The sequence below is a fragment of the Semicossyphus pulcher genome, unplaced genomic scaffold (assembly GCF_022749685.1).
Source record: "Semicossyphus pulcher isolate SPU_LCO1_2020_fin unplaced genomic scaffold, fSemPul1.0.p SCAF_12, whole genome shotgun sequence".
NCBI classification, from domain to species: domain Eukaryota; kingdom Metazoa; phylum Chordata; class Actinopteri; order Labriformes; family Labridae; genus Semicossyphus; species Semicossyphus pulcher.
The window spans coordinates 3,030,405-3,052,757 of record NW_027211626.1 but is presented as its reverse complement, the minus strand read 5'-3'; the positions used below and the strand labels follow the sequence as shown (position 1 = coordinate 3,052,757).

The window sequence follows — 22,353 nt, the reverse complement described above, 5'->3', positions numbered from 1 at the left end:
CCCTTGACTCCCTGCCAGAGGGAGTGTGCTTCAGGAGAAGTGGTCTTTTCCCTTTTTCTCTCATGTGCATTTTTCATCTGTGTGTTGCAGCGCAGGAACATCTTGCTCGCTAAACATCGGCTCTGCCGCGGTCGGCCTCTGCTGTCGACATCGCCTGACAGGAGTGTTAGGACACGCGCTCACCTCTGTTCAGGCTACAGCACACAGATAGCGCTAAAGGAGAAAAGGAGATGAGTGATGGAGCTGGTTGATGTTTTAACAGCTCTGAAACTGTTCCTTCATCTGCAGTTTATTGTTTAAATTAAAGCAACACTTTGCTCTGGCAGTCCCTCCAGGACTTTGCAATCTTAAACAACAACAAATATTAAATAAAAAGGCTGTGTGTTTTCTACAGCAGCAAGTAAGCTTAAACCATTTCTAACTGTAAACTCCTGCTAGCCTCACACCTTACAGAGTGGGTGTTATACTGTTTCACATTTTAAGATAATGTTATAATGTTGGATGTCCAGGCTAAGCGTGGGTGAAGTTTCAGATCTGTAGGTGAAAGTATGTTGGCGTAATCCCCAGGCTTCTCAGCTCAGTCTGCAGGCTGCTGTGAACGCCAGGTTTCACACAGCTTTTTCTACACGCTGCACTTTGTGACGTCACAAAGTGCAAGCCTCAGCAGGCTTCAGGGAGCTGGCCAATCAGAAGTAAGTGGGCTTGTAGGGGCGGAGCTTCTTAAAGGGTCAGAGCTGACAGTTTTTTTAACTGTAAATTATGCTAAGCTACTCCACAGGTATCACAGAGTGAAATATGGAGCCCAATATGATTACCCCACCTTTAAAGGTAGTGTTTGAACTGGTTGTGAAATTTGATGCCTACAAAAGCAAACGAGACCATCAGCAAGAAGATTCATTTTGTCATTATAGTTATATTAATGTCTGTCGTCGCTGCCACCAGGTAAGAATCTGACTTTACAGAACCTTTGTTCACATTTTCCCAGTGAGTAGCACGTTAGACAGGTAAGAGGAAGCAGGAGATGATTTTTCATCAGGGGGCCGCAAATTAACACGAAATAAAAGATACTAAAATCTACTTTAAAGATATAATCTCAAAGATTTTCATACAAATAAATGTCTGTTAAGTCTCTATCTATGAATCACAAGCGGCGCCCAGTTAGTGACGCGTTTTCCATCAGCCAGCAGTGGTTGGTTTGCCAGAGAGGGTAGGCGGAGCTAAGCGGCTGCTTTTCCGCTCTCTGTAAGTGTTGCGAGTAAACAGTAATCTACTATGGCTGAACAAACACAGAAAAGATGGATGACTACAGATACAACTTCAACAAGAAGTGAAAATCCAAAGAAAAAGAAACAAACTCGACGCTCAGATGAAGCAAACAGTCTGAAAAGGAAAGCGACCGTCAGCCAGGAAAATCAAGAGTTACAACCGGAGCCGACCGTGGACGTCACACATGCAGCACTGTCTGGATATCTGGGAAGTGTGCTCCTGCAATTACCGTTTATCGCCATAGGTGGCGCCAAAGAGAACGAAACTGAGATCTTCGAGATTACAACTTTAAACCAACAGTTTTATTTATGGCACTTCGGAAAAGAGTTTTAGTGAGTTAACCTGACAGGCTGAATTCAGGGCAAAACGTTAACGTGAAATATGTTCAACTTCTTGTCACTTCTTACATTTCATGATTATGAAGCCTTTCTTTAACAGATCACGCTCTTCGGACTTTTGTGTCGAAAATTCTAAACACTACAGCAGTTTAGAAAAAATACACAAAACGTTACAAGTTAGAACATAAATCACCAGAGCTTCTGTCAAAGTCAGTTTGAGCTCCAGTTATAAGAAATGTTAATCATACACTGCCCTATTGACTAAAAAGTAACTCTACATCACCCTTAGCATTATGGCTGTGTGTGTGTGTGTGTGTGTGTGTGCTCCTTTGCACCTGTAACCACACCCAACACTGATGTCACAGTGTCCTGATGCGTGCACACACACACACACACACACACACACACACACACACACACACTGCCATGAGGTGAAAACTTTAACCACAGTGGTTTATATTTGGGGATTTCATACTGTCAAAAACAGAATTTAACTGATTTTTCAGTACTTAAAGAAAAAGAGATTTGCTCAATTTATTGACGATAATGACACACTTTACCAAAATGACAGTGACTTCCTTGTGGGACTTCTCGGGGGGGGGGACCTTGTGATTTGTCTCCCACGTCACAGAGGTTTATATTGAGAAATAAAAGAGGAAGCTGATCAGCAGTTGAGTGCAATCACCACGTCTGTTCCTCAGCTCTCGGGAGAAGTGATGACATTAAACGTGGCGTTGCATCAAAACAGTGACAGGGAGAGGCTGTGCAGGTGGAAATCAAACAAGGTGTAAAAGGTGAAATAAGGACAGAGGTGAGAGAACAGAGCGAAACGAGGACTTTCTTTTCTCTTCCTGTTCTCTGAAGGAGCTTCCTATAAAGACACGCAGCGTCAGAAATACTACTCTTGCATGTCATTGATAAATGTTGACCTGCAGAGCGTCTTATTAGGACTCGTATATGACCGACTCGCTATCAGGATTCAATGCTGCAGCCTGTGTCCGTTCTTTAATGAAGTATTTATTGAAAGCACATTTTATTACACGATGGAGTGAATCACTTACAGTTTCAGCAGCTCTACAACCCATTTACTTTTCCATATAAAATCACACCATGCCTAATTGATTTCCTTCATAAAAACGCCCATAAAACTGAATTGAACCCCCAAGAATTTACTATTTTGAAGCTTTTCAAGATGTTTTTATTCTGAATGCAACAAGCTGGTGTAAACACGGTATGGATACCGCCTGTAAACACTTTCCCCGTCACACAGGAGCGTGTTCATACTGAAACTTGGACGCAAGAGCCAGACAGACTGTGACTGGCTTGGCCTTCCCTTCCCAGTCTCAGGGTGTGGTGTGCTGTAGTCAAGATAAGTGTTATGCAACGATACCTCACTGCATGAACTCAGGCTTCAGTTTTTACACAGGAAGCCCAAGTCTGAGTCAGGCACCCAAATCTGTGCCAACTGGGCTGCAGCCGCTCGCAAACATACTGCATGACAAACTGCTTCCCGCCTTTACTCGGACTCATTTAAGCACAAGAGCTGTTAAAGGACGATTTTAAGGTTCTTGTCCTTTACATTTGTGTTTCTATTTTCTGCAGAACTTCTAATCCAGTTCATTTTAAAGTGAAATGTTGTCGTTTTAAAGCACTACCTAAAGTGGTTAGATCCCATATACAGAGCCTACAGATGCTGCGGCCCCGGGTTACACTCCCACGCTCGGCCGCGTGTCATCCCCACTCTCTCTTCCCCTGTTTCCGACACGACCAACTGTCCTCTCCCGCTCAATAAAGGCATAAAAGTGACCCCTGAGAAAAAATAATGAGTCTTGTTGTGGCCCCAGTCTTGATCAGAAGTGGAGAGAGAACTTGCTTTTAACCTCCCAAAAGGTTTGATTTAAATAACATTTCCAGCCCCAATATTTCACAAAAAAAGGTAAAAAGCTTCACAATTACAAACACAACTTTTCTTGTTTATCATCACATGACCTCCCAGATTTGTCTTGTGACCTTTGAACAGGGTGTAGGGAACCACTCAAGTAAACTCTACTACTAGGCAGCTTTATTTGTATAGCACATGTCACACACTGAGGCAGTGCAAAGTGCTAGATTAATACAAGGTAGTAAAAGACACAGATACTCAATGATAAAGAGCTGGAGTAAAAGATTAAAAAATAACATGGCACATGGTTGTATTTTTTTGAAAGTAAGACAGGAAACATTCAGGACAAAATCCCAGCCAGAAAACATGAACTTGTTTAATAACGTAACTTTTATAGTGGACCAGATGTGCCTTTATAAAAGTGTTTCTTTGTCATTTCACAGGAAATATTTCTGCAGAGAGAAGACTTTTACTTTTGATATCGTAGATGCAAACTTTAAGTAATTTTTTAATAGGGATCGATCGATTATCGGCCGGGCCAATTATCGGCGCCGATATAGCAGCATCTCTCTTTAGAAGAGATGCTGCTGACCCTGGGAACTCCCTGCGCTTTTTGTTTGTTTGTTTAATAAACATATGCTTAAAGGCATTTAAACAAAGTTGAGTGTTGGAGTTTGTATTATTCAAAATTTACACCAATATTTTCACTTTTACTGCAAATGAATATCGGCTCCAAATATCGGTTATCGGCCTCCTTGACTACTAATAATCGGTATCGGTATCGGCCCTGAAAAAAACATATCGGTCTATCTCTAATCTTTAATTCCAAGTTAAAGTTGTAATCTCAAAGATCTCAGTTTCGTTCTCTTTGGCGGCACCTGTGGCGATAAACGGTAACTGCAGGAGCACACTTCCCAGATATCCAGACAGTGCTGCATGTGTGACGTCCACGGTTGGCTCCGGTTGTAACTCTTGATTTTCCTGGCTGATGGTCGCTTTCCTTTTCAGACTGTTTGCTTCATCTGAGCGTCGAGTTTGTTTCTGTTTCTTTGGATTTTAGCTTCTTGTTGAAGTTGTATCTGTAGTCATCCATCTTTTCTTTGTTTGTTCAGCCATAGTAGATTACTGTTTACTCGCAACACTTTCAGAGAGCGGAAAAGCAGCCGCTTAGCTCCGCCTACCCTCTCTGGCAGACCAACCACTGCTGGCTGATGGAAAACGCGTCACTAACTGGGCGCCGCTTGTGATTTATTCCGCGAACGTCGCCACAGACACAAAGCCTGTATTACTGCAAATGCAAAGGCTTTCATCAGCGGGCCATCGGCTCCATTGTGTTGCCTCATTCGGCGATAGATAGTGACTTAACAGACATTTATTTAAATGAAAATCTTCGAGATTATCACTTTAAAGGATCTGAACACTTCTTCTACTACTGTATAAGCTTTAATTATAAAGATGTCCAGTAAAAAGTAATTATCCAGCATTTCTACAGCCTACAGTACACTGAAAATTCATGTGTTGTAGACCTAAGGAGACGTAACTGCTCTGGCTGAGCGTTTAAGGTTTGGCTCGGGATTTTGTAATTTTAAAAATGTGACAACTGGGATTTACTTTGTTTGTACATCATGATTTGTTTATGTCCGACGTGTCAGACATTGTCTTCACTAGACTCAAATCCAGAACATTTGTTGCTCGTCTTGATGACGCCATTGTCTCCAGCAGTATTAGCCCCTGTGGGAAGGAACATTTGCTGAAGTTAGACAAAATAGAAGAAAAAACTCTGATCAAACCAGTCGCTTCCACCACAGCACTCTCTCTCCTGTTTGAGTGAGCACATGTGGTTCCTGGTGGGGTTAACCATTTTGGACCGCAGCGTGTGGGACAGATCTGGCTGCACCTTTGATGAGCCGTCGTAGTCGCAGGCCGTGGACACTGACGCATGTCCTGCTGATGTGAGTGTCACTGCGGTCGCATTAGGTTGAGCCGCGACTCGAAAGATTTCAGAGGGAATCAGAGGGAAGGTCTGTGAGGTTGGCAGAAAGTAGCAGGAATGTTGAGAAAAAAAGTGCCATCAATCACCATCACGCTACAATAAAGTGGCTGTTGGGTCAAACCAGCCGTTCCCCTGGCTTCTTTTTCCACAGCGCCTTAATAGAGATTGATGATATTTACATTTTTGACTTTTTCCAATAACCTGAGATTTCTTCCTTTAAACTGGTTCAGATAAACACATTGAATCTGTCTCGGCGACACCAGGGGAGTTATACATTTTCAAACATCACGGCTCATACAGTGACTGTACAGGAAGTGGACTCCCTGACACGTGCACTGCCTTCAGTTTATGCATCAAAACATTGTATGCAAGTGTCATAGGGCTTACTGTAAGCATTCAATCAATGCATCATCATCATAACAGTTTAAAAAGATACGTTTTCCTTTTAATTTCTTATTGAAAGGGAGGCTGTACATCTACATAAAACACATGTTAAAGAGGGGGTATTATGCTAATGTCAAGCTTCATATTTCACTCTGTGATACCTGTGGAGTAGCTTAGCATAATTTACAGTAAAAAAAACTGTGCAGGCCCTCATACAGCCGCTGCCTGAGATGACTCATTTAGCTCTGTCCCTTTACGAAACCCCGCCCCTACAAGCCCGCTTGCTTCTGATTGGCCAGCTCTCCGAAGTCTGCCAAGGCTGCACTTTGTGACGTCACAAAGGGCAGCGTGTAGAAAAAACTGTGTAAAACCTGGCGTTGGCCCTGAGCTGAGAAGCCTTGGGATTACTCCAACATTCTTTCACCTACAGATCTGAAACTTCACCCACGTTTAGTCTGAACATCCAACATCGTAACATTATATATATGTCTTCAAATGTGAAACAGCATAATACCCCGTCTTTAATATACCCAAGCTAGCTGAAAGGATTCATCGATAGTCCCTTCACTGAATGTTGTCACGCCTCCTATAATAATAAGAACAATACAATATAATACACAATAAATACAACATTTATATTACACAGTACAGCTGGTGCTACTCTGTTTTTCTCATTTACAAAAAAATACCATGTAAAGACCGAAACAAACAAACAAGTATTGACTCATTTGCATGATATCTCTGTTATTATTTTGTACCATAGAGCGCTGTTGTTTCCAATAAACTCTTAACACAACATCTGTGAGCAACACTCAGTTACATAAAATGAACATGGAAACTGTATTTTATTTTAACAATATCCCAGAAACACATCCTGCAGCCTGAAAAATCACTGGAGCACCAAAAGTGTATTCATCCGCAGCTGAAAATAGTCCCGAACAAAAGCACTTGTAACTGCAGTTTGGAAAATGTTTGATGAAAATCAAAGTGTGCAGCTGTTTAAGTAAATATTTAGCTGTTTTTGTCATGAGAGAACTTATTCATAGATTTATGTTTTTAGTGGACAGGTTGGGGAGTAAGTAAGTTAGTAGGAGGAGAGTTGGTGTTGCTCTATTTATGTGACTTATTTGACAATTACAAAAATATGATCAACCTTTTAAGTAGTTATCGGCCCGATACTGATGAGCTGGCAGATATTTTGTCCTCCCTTCTCTTATGATGTTTGTAAAAATATTTAATTCTTCTCCGCCAAAGCAAATGTAAGGGTGGAGATAGGGGTCAAACGTAAACATGGCTGTTCTCCAGAGCCGTACTTTTCTCTATCTTGGCTAATAAGGCTTCACAGATTCCCCCTTTGTTAATTTTTTTTCCCTAGTGTCTGCTCATATTTTTAACCACATTGCTGAACCCAGAACACCATGTTGTCAACCGTTATATATAAAAATGCCCACTGCATAATTCTAATCACTGCAGTTTGTCTTTGCCCCATGGAAATAGGACACTTAACTATTTTCGTTCATGTGCACACATATGATTGCTAAATAATTTTCAGAGCCCGTCGACACAAACACTAGTATTCATAAATTGATACAGCCTCCTTGTTTTTCCATTTTTGTTAGTGTCACTAATCACAGTGCCCTCTTTGTGTTTCAAATAGGACAAAGTCGTAAGGGTCTTTGCTGCGCTCCCATTTTACTCCTCCCTGTGTGTCTTTCTGTCCCCTGCAGCTCTCTTCGCCCCCCCCTTAACGTTCTCTGATTTATTAAGCCGTGTGCTCGATGTGCGTCAGAGCTGGCCAGGAGTCTCGTGAGGCGTTCCGCTCCTGAAGATCTGTGTCTCGTGTCTGGACAGCGTCAGACCGCAGCGTCCTACACCCCCCTCTTCCAAACTTACCCCCTCCTATGTTTGCCTTATTTGCCTGCAGCCTCAAGCTTGCTCGACCCACACACACACACACACATATAAACACACACACAGTGGGCTGATGATCCAATATACGTGAAGATCAAATGATTCTCAGGGAGTAGATCAAAGGTCGTAGATAGCATCACAGACTGTTCAGTCAGGAGCGCTTTGATTCTGAAATTTTTCCTCAAACACAAGTTTTAAAGCTTCTTATAGACACGCAACAGTTACCCAGAGTTCAACCAGCTCAAGCACAAGTTGTACAGTATTTTTCTTTAAGTCTAACTAACAAGTATTGTTTGTGCAGCCTGTAAGAGGTTATTGCAGTTACTTGCAGCTCAAGTAGGGGTGGAGAAATACATTTATACAGCAAAGTATTGCAATATAATCCGTGGAAATAACAGAAATTATAACGGCAAAATTGCAATAAAAAGTAAACTAGAATGCTAAATTAACAGTTTTTCAGTCCAGTGCTTGGCGCTGAGTTTGATCCTGGAGAGGTCAGCACAGATTAGGAGGACGTTTTTATTTACTTTGGATATAACAGTGATTAACCTGCAGCTGCTGAAAGGATGCATCACTTTTTTTACATGTTGCATTTTTTTGCAAGTACCATCTGCGTAGCCTGTAGTTGGTTATTGCAGCAGTAACCTGCAGCTCAAGTAGCAGTGGGGAAAAACTTACATACAGCATCGTACGTGCATGGCAATATTTTATTGATACACACACTAAGTAATGATCTTTTATTGCACCATAGTGTAATTTTGTAAATACACATTTAAGATTTTGGGAGTAAAATGATAACAATTCCTCTTCAGTCCTGAGTGTTTTTCTGTTGACGTCAGCAGGGATTAGTAGGATGTTAGTTAAAACAAAGATGGAGACGATGTTATTATTGAAGTTAATAATTGCAGTTGCTGAAGCGGCTGCAATTATTAAACCTTATTAAACCTTAAACATTTTGTACAAATTGTATTGTACCTGTTAGTCCGTGCATGCACATCCTGTTTTGTTGCTTTAAAAATGGGGTCAGATAAAAAGACTGAAAACTGAAATCCTCCTTCCTTTGGAGACTTAATTTGCTGTTGAAAAAAAGGTTCTTGCAAATCTCAACATATTGCAAAAAATCACAATATTATCGTGTCCACCGGCCTCCACCTTCAGTTCTGTTGTGCAAAAAATCTGCAGCCTTTCACCTCCCTGATATCACACAGGATTTCAGTCAGACACCCCACTTAGTAATATCTTCATGGCGTGTGTGTGTTTGTGTATGTGACGGCTGAACACATGCCTTCCAGCTGCATGTCCTCCTGTGATTCATACTCAAAGGGAGTCTGCACAGATGCTGCTGATAAGCAGACATTTCGTGAGAAAGCATTATAAAAACGATCAGGTCTGCTGAGTACGGCGGCCTGCTCTCCGGTGTGATCTGATAACACACTCAGTTACTGTGCACCATACCATAACATGTTAATCCAGCAGTGCAGTTGTTTCTCTCTTCCAGGAATTATCACGTTTGGTTGCGTCTCATGTCCGGTTCAGTTCACGGCCTCCTGATGAGATGACGTCTCTCGGCTGAATTTAGACACACACTGTGTTTGTGCGTGTGACCTAAACATGATGGTTTCCCAGTGCATCGTGACGGCCTCTCAGACGCCAGCGGCCGTATTAAAAACAACTTTCCCTCAACGATGGTCTGGCAAATGGCTTTTTTCCCTGACAACAAAGACAGTAAACAGCAGCACTTAGCGAGCTCTCAAGAACCTAATTGCCTATTAAGCACAATCGAGTCCTCCTTTATCCTGCTGCCTCTGTTGGGGGCTCCTATCCCCGGAGACACAGCTTTACAATAAACATAAGTGAGCTAGCCCGGCTATCGGAGAGCTTTAGCTGGAGCGTTGACGCTGCTGCTGCTGCTGCTGTCGCTCTCACCTCACAGTGAAAGGAAACACATGACCCCTGGCTGTTTGTTGTGCATTTGTTTGGCTAACTGTCAGGGACAACGTGCACCTTCAGCAGCGTGCTGTATGACGTGGTTGATCTTGTAAGACATATAAATCATAAAGGTGTTGAAATTTGACCGCAATAGGACCTGCAACTTTATAAATACCTGTGTATTTGGATTAAGGAGACACTTTGACATAAAAACTAAGAGTAAAACTGGGCTTTTTTTTAGCTTCCTTTCCTTTATTCGCAAGAGAAATAATTGTTGAAGCAGTTTTCCTTCCGATTATGGAGATGTCATTTATGGAAGGCAGTCTGCTTCCTGTTCTTCAACATAACTGGAATTTGCTGCAGAAAACTTTTAAGATAACCACATAAGAAAGATTTTATTTCACTTGCTTTTAATCTTTTTTAAGCTTCGTTTACCTTTTATTTATCCCTCTTGTTGTTTATTCCTGCAAATTTACTCTTTAATATATTTAATGATCTTTGTCGTAGAGATGTATTTTCCTTTATTGCTGCCCCTACCCTTCTCCATGGTAAATATGTTTCTTCCTGTTTTCTTAGGATTTAAATAAATAAATGAATGATCTGATGTTATGTTTGTCTCCTCTCTTCTTTGATAACATTCATTCATTTTTGCAGCATCCTCCAACGTAATTGTTCACTTCTTAACTTTGCTTCGTCTGGATTAAAGCTCAGTTTAACTAAAAGTCACTTTGTTGTGCTCCTCAGGCTTGACAGATGAGAAAGTGAAGGCCTACCTCTCGCTGCACCCGCAGATGCTGGACGACTTTGTGTTGGAGAGTGTGAGTGCAGAGACGTTGGACAGATGGCTGAAGAGGAAGACCAGCAGCAGGCCTGCAGGTATACCCACTCCCACACACACACACATGAACAGGGCAAACATTAAACACACATGCTGCAGCTCCGTGGATCAATGTGACACAATGATTGGATCAGCGGATTTCTCTCTATTGACGCAGGGTTGTAATTTCTGTGATATTTTGCTTTGGTCAAATGTTTGTACTTTTTAGCTCACATAATCCCACATGGGTTCCCAACGAGGAAACCACAAATACAGGCTGCTCTGAGTATCTGCAGCCACGTCAGTCGTTTGCTTTTATTGCTGAAAAACTGAAACTTCTCTCTTAAAGAGCGGGGGGATAACCAGAGCCGAGGCAGAGCGCGCCTCTGCGGGTTGTATTTATTATCCCGACCATTTGCAGAACAAATCACTCATCTTCACATGTGTCTCCTTTAATCGTCAGTGTGTGTGATAGACAGAAGAAAGGGAGAGGGAACGGGCCTGTCGAGTGTTTACGGGTCATTAGATGTGTTTGAGCGGGCTGGGTTGAGTCTGTGCCGTGCGCTCCACACACAGCGGACTGTTTCTCAGACCAACCGCATCCATCAAGGGCCCACAGAGCTGGCACTCGGCCCAGTCGAGCTGCTGACGTCAGAGGCGACCTCCAGAGACATGCAGCCGGCTGAAGGGGGCCCAGGGGAGGGGCAGGGGGGGGGAGTGTGCTGGCTCAGGGTGTGGGTGTGTTGAAGTGAAGGGGGGAAACTGGTGGAGGATGGTTTTGTCACATTTTGGAGCTGCTTTCACCATGAGGTCTGCAGACAGTAGTGTACATTGCTGCCATGCAGAGACGCTGATTTCTCAAGTCTCAGCCTGCATTTGAAACAGCTTCCTGTGTACACTATATACAGTATATACATGTGTGTGTGTGTGTGTGAGTTTATGTTGACAGGTAACAAACAGACACCCTCATGGTGATCATTCTTGCTGGCGCCAAGTAGGGATAACTAATTTCATTCATGTAGGTCAGCGCGGTGCAGATGACGCTCGTGCAAAGCTGAAAGATGATTCATAAATTACATTTCAGTGCAGAAAAGGTGAAGAGCTCACGTTTCAGTTTCCATAGAGTCCCTTCAGTACAAGCGTCCATCCAGGAGCCACGAATGAATATATGATATTTGCGCTATAAATATTATAAGGTTGGTGATATGTGTATATTTTTGTATTCTTGTTTGTTAGTTTATTATTGTTTGATTGCAGTTTTTAGTAAAAGTGTTGCGTCACATGGATATAGGTTTTGACACTCATAGTTAGTACCTAGCGCCATGTTCACCTGTGTGGGTCGGAGAGAGAGGATGAGTGGGTTGCTGTATGTTGTTGAGCTTAACTTTCATTTGATTGCTGCAATTATTTTGATGAAATCACAAGCCGCGCGCAGTTAGTGACGCGTTTTCCATCATCCAGCAGTGGTTGGTCTGCCAGAGAGGGTAGGCGGAGCTAAGCGGCTGCTTTTCCGCTCTCTGCAAGTGTTGCGAGTAAACAGTAATCTACTATGGCTGAACAAACAAAGAAAAGATGGATGACTACAGATACAACTTCAACAAGAAGTGAAAATCCAAAGAAAAAGAAACAAACTCGACGCTCAGATGAAGCAAACAGTCTAAAAAGGAAAGCGACCGTCAGCCAGGAAAATCAAGAGTTACAACCGGAGCCAACCGTGGACGTCACACATGCAGCACTGTCTGGATATCTGAGAAGTGTGCTCCCGCAATTACCGTTTATCGCCATAGGTGGCGCCAAAGAGAACGAAACAGAGATCTTCGAGGTTATACCTTTTAGAGAAATTGATATTGTCATTAGGAAAATTTGTTAATCTTTTTTTTTTTAATCTCGCCAAATCTTTTGTTCGCACATCAGACAAGCGAATCAGCAGCCTGACATCTGCTTCTCAGTAACTTGGAGTTTGCCTTCCTGAAGTCAGTTTTTTCAGCTCTTTAGCGATAACAACAGCTTTTCTCTATTTCTCGATGAAGAATTTCTACAAATGTCTTATACGTTCAACCAATAATAATAATGATGTCTTAGCATTTAAGTTTTTAAATTTCTACCAGTAATCAGCACCGTAGGAAAGTCAACGTGCACATGCTTGAATTAAACAGTTATTGCTGGTTCTTTCTGATGGATTACATGTTTCATGTCAGGTTGATTCTCATGTTGTCTGGAAGTGCATGCTAACCGCTCACTGCAACTATTAGTGCGATGACATACTTTGGAAAGTGGCAACTTAATGCAAACTGCATTTCCGACCCGCCAATAAATGGAAAGCTTCTGGTGAAACTGTTTCTCTCTTCAGTTTGTTGGATGAGCAAACACAGTGGAGAAGCAGACTTGGTACAGTATTAACAACATCAAGTCATTGAAGTGATAGAAGAGAAAATCAGTTTTAACCCAGAGTCCAACTACAGGAATGATTGGCCGATTTATACTGGATTAACTGCGAAACAAGACGTAGCGGGTGTTTGTGAGTACGCCATTCAATGCACAGATCTCATAATATCATCTACAACCAGCCTGACAGCTCTCTCACCGTGCCACATGTCACTCTCTGCATCGATCCTTACATCACATCAGTAGTATCACTCTTTAGTCCACTTCCTCTGTGACATCACTGTAAGCAGACTCTTAGGCACCGCTCTGCGTCTCCCTCTCAGCGGCTGAATCCACCCAAATGACAAGAAACGTCTAATTTCTGGATCCTCATGCAGACTGAACAGTCAGTGTGTTGGGATGATGGCTGCAGTACGACTTTTAGACACATTTCTGGGTCGTACATGTAAATATTTGTACTCATAAAAGAAGCAAAATAATTCCAAAGATGTCTCCTCTGTCTATTTTTGCAGAGACTTTTTTAGAGGAGAGATTGATTTTATATTTTGCGAGCGCAGCCGCATCAGCAGGACCTGTCATCATGTGATCGTCACTGAGATAGCCACAGCTTCCTGGAAGCAGTCCCTGCAGCCAGTCCCGTTCTCACTTATCATGTGATGGGCTACATTGGATTACATAAATCAGTTTTTCTGTACACATGCACGCAAGTGTGTGTGTGTGAAAGGTTGTGTTACAGCCTGTAGTTGCTGAAGAAGCCTCCAGATTTGCACACATGTTGTTGCGTGTGTGGTAATGTTGCAGATGTGCATTGTTTTCTTGTATTGTTCTCTTGTTTGTTGCTTTATTGCTTCATATTGTTGTGTTTATGTTTCAAGTTTAGGCTTCAACTTTAAAGGCAGATGTTGGTGTGTCGTAACAGAATGTTCCAGAGCAGATTGGTCTACTAAATAACTTAACCAACCCTTTATTTATAGAGCAGTTTTCAGCAAAAATCCAAGTTACAAAGGGCTTCGCAAACGCAGCAAAATACAGACAAGTCAGAAGATTATCTGGTTTTAAAATAACATAGATATCAAATATAAAAGTAAAACCAGGAAAGGCTCTCCGATGAAGAATGTTTTAAGAGAGGATTTTAAAGACTTAAAGCAGCCTGTGACCGAACACTGTAAGCAGAACACGATTTCCCACAATCCCCAGCGATGTCATTTGACCATCACTCCTCTCTGGACCCCTGTCCCACTGGCAATGTTTTCTTCACACCACACGCTGTCATGAGGTAATTAATAAATCCCAAACCCTCGGCTGCTCCCATGCAGAGGCCCCGCGTTACTCCTCTGTGCTTTCTGCCATGCACACAGGCACACAGGCACACAGTGAACATACTACTACTTGGTTGGAAATTTCTGCCCATGCAGTTGTGGATTCAGGCTGGAATAAATCTGCTGTTTGCTTAAATCTTTAATTTGATTTGATTTGTTACACTTTCTTTTTTAACTTGTAGATCATAATTTTTTACACTTTGTATTTCGATTTTATTTTTCCTCATTGTCCAGTAGACAATTCTCGAAGTAGCTCAGATACAGCACAATCTTTTCACATGTTTAAAGGATATATTTTACATATTTTTTATAATGTTCTTTTATATCTTTATTCTTTATTGTATTAAAGTGTCCCAATTCCTATGTTTATTGTTTTGCTCTTTAAAGGGATAATTCAGGTTTTTTGAAGTGGGCTTATATGTGGTTCTTATCAATCCTGTAGTCCCCACCATGAACTGCATTTCATCGTTTCCGTAATATTTTATTTTATTTTGTTTTTGGCCTCTTCTACTCAACACGGACCCTGAACAGCTGATCCGATACGTGCGCTGCATGCGTAGGTATACAGGGTCGTTGTGCAGAGTAAGACATAGTGCCAGGGGAAAGGGCTGTCTGACAAAAACCTTAAATACGGCGTACACTCAAACTGAAATGTGTTTTAAACATGTAGGACTCTAGCTTTGCTTCGTGTAGGAACTCTGGTTGCCTTCTACTAACATGGGCCGTACTGACTGTTATCTACTGTGCGTAGGACACTTACTATTAATAAGTACCTCATACAACCCCACTTCAAACAAACCGAACTATCCCTTTAACATCGAGACAAATTCCTTGTGTGTGGAAACCATAGAGTGTTTAAAAAGATAGACGACTTGATAGTTCCTTAAAAGTAACGACAGTGACGAACGGCGAGAGAAGACGTAACTAAAACAATCACTGCAGTCATTGAAGTTTCCATACCTGTGAACGTTAACCTCAGACCAACACAAAGAAGCTGTTCTGCTGTTAAACACGCCGACGTGCGGGATCCTTGCTGTTTTTTCGTTGTGTGTTTTGGTTAGCAGAAGCGGCTCCACCTGGCGATGTGTACTGCGCAGCTCTGGCTTCGAATGACATCACCATTGCAAGACGGTAGTGCCCGTCATGCAGGCTATTTCGGCTTCAAATTTGTAAAATGAGAGTACATGAGGATGCGTCGTCCATCTTTACATAGAGGCATTGGTGGAAACCTACTTGGCAATGAACTGATCTGATTCTGATCGTGAATCTGATTCTGATCTTTCTTGAAATAGGATCGCAACAAACTAGTTTCAGTGTAGATAAATCTGATCATTATTTTTGATTCAAATCAATGTCAGAAATACAAAAACTAGTATATGTTTAATTTCATCATATAAAACATAAAAGTAGCACACACTCATATTTCAGTGACTGCAAAGAAGATATTTGGATTATTCGGTTACTAAAGAACGTCAGTGACTCATTAATCAAATCAGTCAAATTATTCTGTTGATTAAGTACAAGTCCAAACAACATCTGTCATTGATGAATCACCACACGTCATTCACAAAGTTAAATATTCCTGACATGTTGGACTGATCAGTAAAGGAGAACTCTGAGGAAGAAGTCTGAGTGATTCTCCAGCCTTTTCTGCCCGGGCTCCAGGGGGCAAGAGCCGGGTCGATTTGCTAAGCAGCTGATGCTTTTTCTCACGTGTGTGTGTGTGTGTGTGTGTGTGTGTGTGTGTGTGTGTGTGTGTGTGTGTGTGTGTGTGTGTGTGTGTGTGTGTGTTTGGACGGCAGTCACAAGCCGACAAAGATGTTCTTGTGTAGCAGAACCTCAGAGAACCACTGTGATAAGAGAACTGCCTCACCTGCAGGGCTTTCCATCATGAGGGAGGAGGAGGGGGGCCCCACACAGCGCTCAGAGGAGGCTGTTAAAAGCTGGGAGATAACATTTATAGATTTAATTATACGGCAAACAAAAGGGGCTTGTTCTTAAAACTTAAAATCTAAATCTGAACTAAATGTATCGTGCAAATGCCAGAATTAAATGTAGAAGAAGTAGCCGATAGTTGTGATGATCTCTGTTTAAAGGGAGAGCAGCTTACAGAGGAACAGTAAAAACAGGTTGAGGACTAGCGTGGAGATAAACAGGGAGCTGCACGTTAAATGCAGAGCGGCCATTAGGTCGGCACATGTTGACCGCTGAGTCACTGCCAGCTGACCGTCCTGTGTGCGTATCTGTGGCGGCGGATCAATAAAGCGCCCATCAAGTATCGAGCACATTAGAGCCAGCTGACTGAGGGATTTTTCTCAGATGAAAGGCCTCCGCCCAGGGCTGCTGAAAGACCGTTTTATAAGGCTGCATGAGTGTGATACAAATTCTAATTATAAGCATGTGATAAGAGTAAAAATATGTTGTAAGATTTATTAATTCTCCTCATTAATAGATTTCCCCACAGGGAAACATAAAGACTGATTCTGATAAGGCAATAATTTCGTTGTCAGTTTGGATCCTCGTTTTTGTGCTTTTTGTAACTGATGATTTCATTGGTTGCATTTATGTCCCGCAGTGACGCAAGAGCTGTCGTTACACACCTTGAAATCAATGTGCGTCCATCATTTGCACAGATATGTTCCTGTGTGGTGTGAAAAGGCTTTTTCTTGCTCTTGATGTAGTGTTGGCACCAGAATAAAATTTAACATCCAGACTCAGGAGAGGGTTTGTGCTCTCTGACGTCATCAGGATCCATTTGTTTGTTCTGTTTTGTCCTAAAATGGAGAGCGTTGGTGAGGGTTTTCTCTTTCTTATCTGTCACATTGGTGCAAGATGCACCTTCAAATTATGATCAATGAGACAAACTAGTGTTCCACAACAGGACTTACTGTGATATATGTGAATGTTTTGATTCTTAACATTCATGTAGGATGGTGGGCGAAAAACAGGATGAACGAAATCAGGAAGAACCATGCTGTATGTTTTCATCCATCCATTATCTGTAACACTTATCCTGTTCAGGGTCGCAGGGGGGGCTGGAGCCTATCCCAGCTGTCATTGGGAGAGAGGCGGGGTTACACCCTGGACTGATCGCCTGTCAATCACAGGGCTGACACACAGAGACAGACAACCTTTCACGCTCACATTCACACCTACGGGCAGCTTAGAGTCACCGATGAACCTAACGAGCATGTCTTTGGACTGTGGGAGGAAGCCGGAGTACCCGGAGGGAACCCACGCATGCACGGGGAGAACATGCAGACTCCACACAGAAAGGCCCACTATGTCCGAACCAGGACTCGAACCAGGAACCTTGGGCGACAGCGCTGTGTTCATCATCAACCCATATCAACAGCCTTCTATGTCTTGTGCGAGTGTCGATGATCTTTTTCGGTGGCGGGTGTTTTGCTTTTGCAGATGGAGTCGAGCTCTGTAATAATATTAGCTTACTAGCCAGTGTAGTGACCGGGCCATCTTTGCCCAAGTCTCAAGCAAGTCTGAAGTCATTTTTTCTTTGGCAAGTCAAGTCAAGTCAGGTCACAGGTTATGTCAAGTCAAGTCATGTAAAGTCCTTAGTTAAGGCAAGTCAAGTCCCGAGTCAAAGCCCTTTTTTTTTCACCCAAGATCCAGCACTCTTACCTGTAGTATCCAGTCTTTATAAAGAGAAAACACACGGTGTTAGCAGCCCGTCTAATAATGATATTATTGGACACTTTATATAACCTGTTCAGAAAGTATGACAATCAGTTGTATCTGTCTGAGCGCATTGAGGAGTAACGAGTACGACTGACGAGGCTTCTCTTTGGGGAAAAAACATCAGGTAGCGAGGGTCTTTGATGTTGTGTGTTGCCATAGCGAGGATAGCGTCCAATCATGACTCCCAGTTTACGCTGCGTACATACTTGATAGTTAGACAGAAACTTGACAACATTGAGTTTGATCATTTTATATTTAACAGCGAACATTTAAACTTATGAACACACGCAAGTCATCCGAGTCATCATGCCTCAAGTCTCAAGTCATTAACTTGCAAGTCCAAGTTGAGTCTCAAGTCATTTATTTTTTGTCAAGTCACAAGTCATCAAAACGGTGACTCAAGCTGATTCCAGTCCACGCCACCTAGTCTCAAGTCCACTTCTCTGTAACCAGCTAACGTTAGCGTTGCATTGATAGATTTGAGAACAAGTAGCAACATGCAGCTAACGTTGCACGTGCATGCTAACTGCTAAATATGAAATCAATAACAAAACATTTTGTTTCTCACATTTGAAGTGAATCATTTTTGTGGGCAGGGTTTCTGCTTCCTCCTCCTGATTCTGACTCAGATGACTCCTACTGTTTTGGACTGCACTACCCTGATTGTCACATGTGCCATTGTTGTGGGCGGAGTCTGAATGTGATCTCCCACACGCACACAGTTTGCAGAAATGGGTCTAAACTTTTCTGATTTAAATGAGGTTTATTTTCTCTCAGATTTTTGGTCACTCTCCACTTTGATAACATTCATGCATTTTTACTTTTTCAAGTCACATTTCCAGATGCTTTAAAGAAGCCTCTCCAACTGATCTGTTTACAAGACATGAGTAAGAGATATACAGAGCTGATGCTGCCAACTTAGAGCCGGACGTCCCAGCGCTGCACACCTGACAAACATTTTGACTGAGGTTGTTCCGGTTCAGGAAAAGTAGGAATGGAGTGATGAGGTTAGTGGAAGAGGTCTGTTCAGCCTCTCGACAGTCGTGTTTAGCGTTCACTGCTCTGTAAACTGCCGGTATATTTTCTAAGGACATGTCGGCCCTCTCCTCCTGTGTTTACTAAAAGCACAGCAAGTCCCTGAAAATATGGGATGGCATTAGAGCAGGATACTGATCTCTGTCTCTGTGCTCATGGCTGATCAACGTGCACAGTGATAAAACACACAGACATGTGCATACACGCCTGATATACATACCTACCCTCTCTGCCCCAGGGGTGGCTGCGTCCTTAGGGTTAATCTCCAGACACATACCTGATGAAACACAGGTGTAATTGTTGCAAAACGATAAAGAAGCTGTTTGACATGTGGGAGCCAGTTTTAAGGAGCACAAGCGAATATACTTTAAGGGGATTTAAGCTATTTTGTTTTAAGGTGAACCAGGAAGTCTGCGTTTCATGCTGGACCTGCACCTGCTGAAGGTGTGAATGGCTCTGTGTGCATTATCTAAAGAAACTACTGGAACTGGTCCAACTGGTTCAACACACTAAGAGGACACTCACTTTCTGCTCCACGTGGTTCCCAGACACAGGCTGCATCTCTGCTAGTGGGTAATAGCCCTGAGAAGTTGTTCCGGGGGAGCGAAGAAGGAGTTATTGTTATAAAGCTACGTTTGAGCGGGAGATTAGAGTTCTGGGAAGAATACGACGCATGTTAAGCGAGTGAGAGTTAAGCGAGAAAAGCAGTTAGCCAACCTGTTTGTTGTTTTTCCAGGCACAACTCACATCGGGTTAGCTGTTGCTGCTCTGTTGAGCTAGCAGCGCACATCACCTCTTCCTCGTTCTTCCTCCATTCGTCTAGCTACCCCGCACATCTACAATATACAAGGGTCAACCACAGACTGTATAAAAAGATGGCCGACATGACAGCTCCCTATAAGTGAAGCCAAACCCTCTCTGTCGCCCCCTGCTGACTGGCTGCAGTATAGATCATAAGCCCTGCCTACTCCATGTTAACAGATGGGACATGAGTCAAACTATAAAATCAAAATACATTTTTCTCAAACATGCTTTCTGTCATTGTAGTTAGTTTTTTTCATGCTGATTTATGTCCAAGTGTTCATTTTTCTGATAAGTTTACTTTTAATTAGTTATTTGATGCTCTAAAAAGGGGGTGTGACCTCATGATTGACAGCTCTGTTGACAAATACGGCTCCTGCAGCCGATCAGTTCCGAATTAGCAGAGTAGAGGAGGAACAGCGAGCAGAGACGTAACTAAAACAATCACTACAGTCACTGAAGTTCCCATATCTGTGAACGTCTGCTTCCGACCAACACAAGAAGCTGTTCTGTTGTTAAATTCGCCGCATGCGAGATCCTGAATCCGTTTGTTTTGGTTAGCAGAAGTGGCTAACGGCGGCTCCACCCGCCGATCTCTGCTGCGCAGCTCTGGCCGTAATTACATCACCATCACAAGATAGCAGCGCCTATCACAGGGGCTATTTTGGCATCAATTTCATCCAATGAGAGCAGAAGGAGACGCGTCATTGGGGTCAACTTTATGCCAAGAGGTGGCTCCTCTGCACCGCAACAGGGTCTGCACTTCTGTTATTTTAAAAAGGCTCAGGATCTGTCTTCACCTGTCAACCTGCGTGTTTGTGTTTTTGTCTGCTTGCATTTGGTTTTGATGTGTCGACGGTGACCTATCCCTCCTTTCTCTTCCTCCCGAGGGCGATGAGAGAAAGGTGGAGCAGCACTGCTTGTCCGCACAGCGAAGTTGGTAGAGGGAGAGTTCCGGTCATAGACACTCACAGCTGTTACACAGACATCATGCACATCTGGAGTCAGTAACAATCCAATTTGGGAGTGAGCAATAATTATCCTGGTAGTTTTTATACATAGATAAGCATAAGATAAGCAAACAAATGTTCAGTTTATGTTTTAAATCAGGTACATTTTCTCCTTTAATTCACTCTGTCGTAGTGTCTGTGTTAGAATTGGTGGTATAAAGCCGTTCTCCGGGTAACAGGCCGACTTTTTTCGTCAAATTTTTCCTTCAAAGGCTTCGTGTCGGAATATTCTCTGCCTCAACAAGTCATTATAAAAAAAGGTTACTATTTTTCCTTTTTTTAAACAGGTCTGAAGTCTTGTTTGAAGTGCAGCTCTTTGACGTCACGCCGGCCAGGAGTTCACTCTAAAATAGCTCTCACGGCTAAGTTAGGAAACTCATAGCAAACTGGAGGAATGTTTAAAACAACAAACAATGAAGCTGGCTGTAATTTCTGTCTTCACACGTACAAAGAGGTCGGTTCAAAAGAAACCCAGGCTTTAGTCAGCACTTCAGTCGGTGTTTCTAAAATCTGCCCGGCTTTTTGCATGGTTTGATCACATGAAACGTTACCAAAGAGATCTGAGCAGTCACTGTTCTCCTCTGCTGTTGACGCATGTTTAATGAAAAGCCGCTTGAGCTGTGTGAATGGTTTTATTTTCATCCCAGACCCACTCCCAGACTACCAGTCCAGAAACTGTTATGATTGGCCGAAGCCTTCATTATTATCACACTGCAGTGTCCACGTCCAAAGACAATAGTCATACGTCTACTGTCTCTCCAACAGCCTGAAATCACACCAGGAATTTGCTCTCCAGGCCACAAAATGTTGCACTTGTCAAGTTAAATTAATACCTCGTCTAATTCTGCTTTGAAAGGAACATCATTTATACAAATGTTTCCCTGCGTCAAACACAAATGAAACATTCATCTTAATTTATACATCATGTGTATTCAAACTTTGAGTACTTCTTATTTTTGCTCATTTAACATTCACTTTCCAGATTCCTGTGTCTTGTTGATCGTGCAAGCTGTGGCGACAGGAATGATGTTTTAAGGTTGTCTGTCCATCTGTCCGATCAGCCTCGAGGATGAACTCATTAGGGTGGTTAGGGGCGCTGGTTTAGCTCAATGACTGTGTATAAAGATGGACGATGCATCTCGTGCTCTCATTGTACAAAATTGTAGCTAAAAGCTCTCCTCTCGCCGTTCCTCCTCTACTCTGCTACTCAGGAACAAATCGGCTGCAGGAGCCCCATTTGTCAACAGAGCTGTCAATCAGGAGGTCACACCCCCTTTTTAGAGCAGCAAATAACTTGTCAGAAAAATGAATGTAAATAAGCATGATAAGAACTAACTATAATGACAGAAACCATGTTTGACAAAAATGTATTTGACGTGTATTTTGATTTTATGGTTTGACTCATGTCCCATCTGTTAACATGGAGGAGGCGGGCTTTCTGACCTATATTGCAGCCAGTCAGCAGGGGGCGATAGAGAGGGTTTGGCTTCACTTTTAGGGAGCTGTCCTGTCGTCCATCTTTTTATGCAGTCTGTGGTTTAGCCCAGTGGGTAGAGCAGGCGACCCATATACAGAGGCTACAGTCCT

General features: G+C 42.6%; 1 protein-coding gene across 1 annotated transcript in view; it reads left to right on the top strand.

Moving 5' to 3' along the window:
• pde10a (phosphodiesterase 10A) overlaps positions 1–22,353 on the top strand; it is a 46,645-nt gene that overhangs the window by 4,651 nt on the left and 19,641 nt on the right. The window contains exon 2 of the mRNA XM_069659306.1: positions 10,448–10,579. Within this exon, the coding sequence (XP_069515407.1) occupies positions 10,448–10,579 (132 nt within the window). The remainder of the gene's footprint in view (positions 1–10,447; positions 10,580–22,353) is intronic.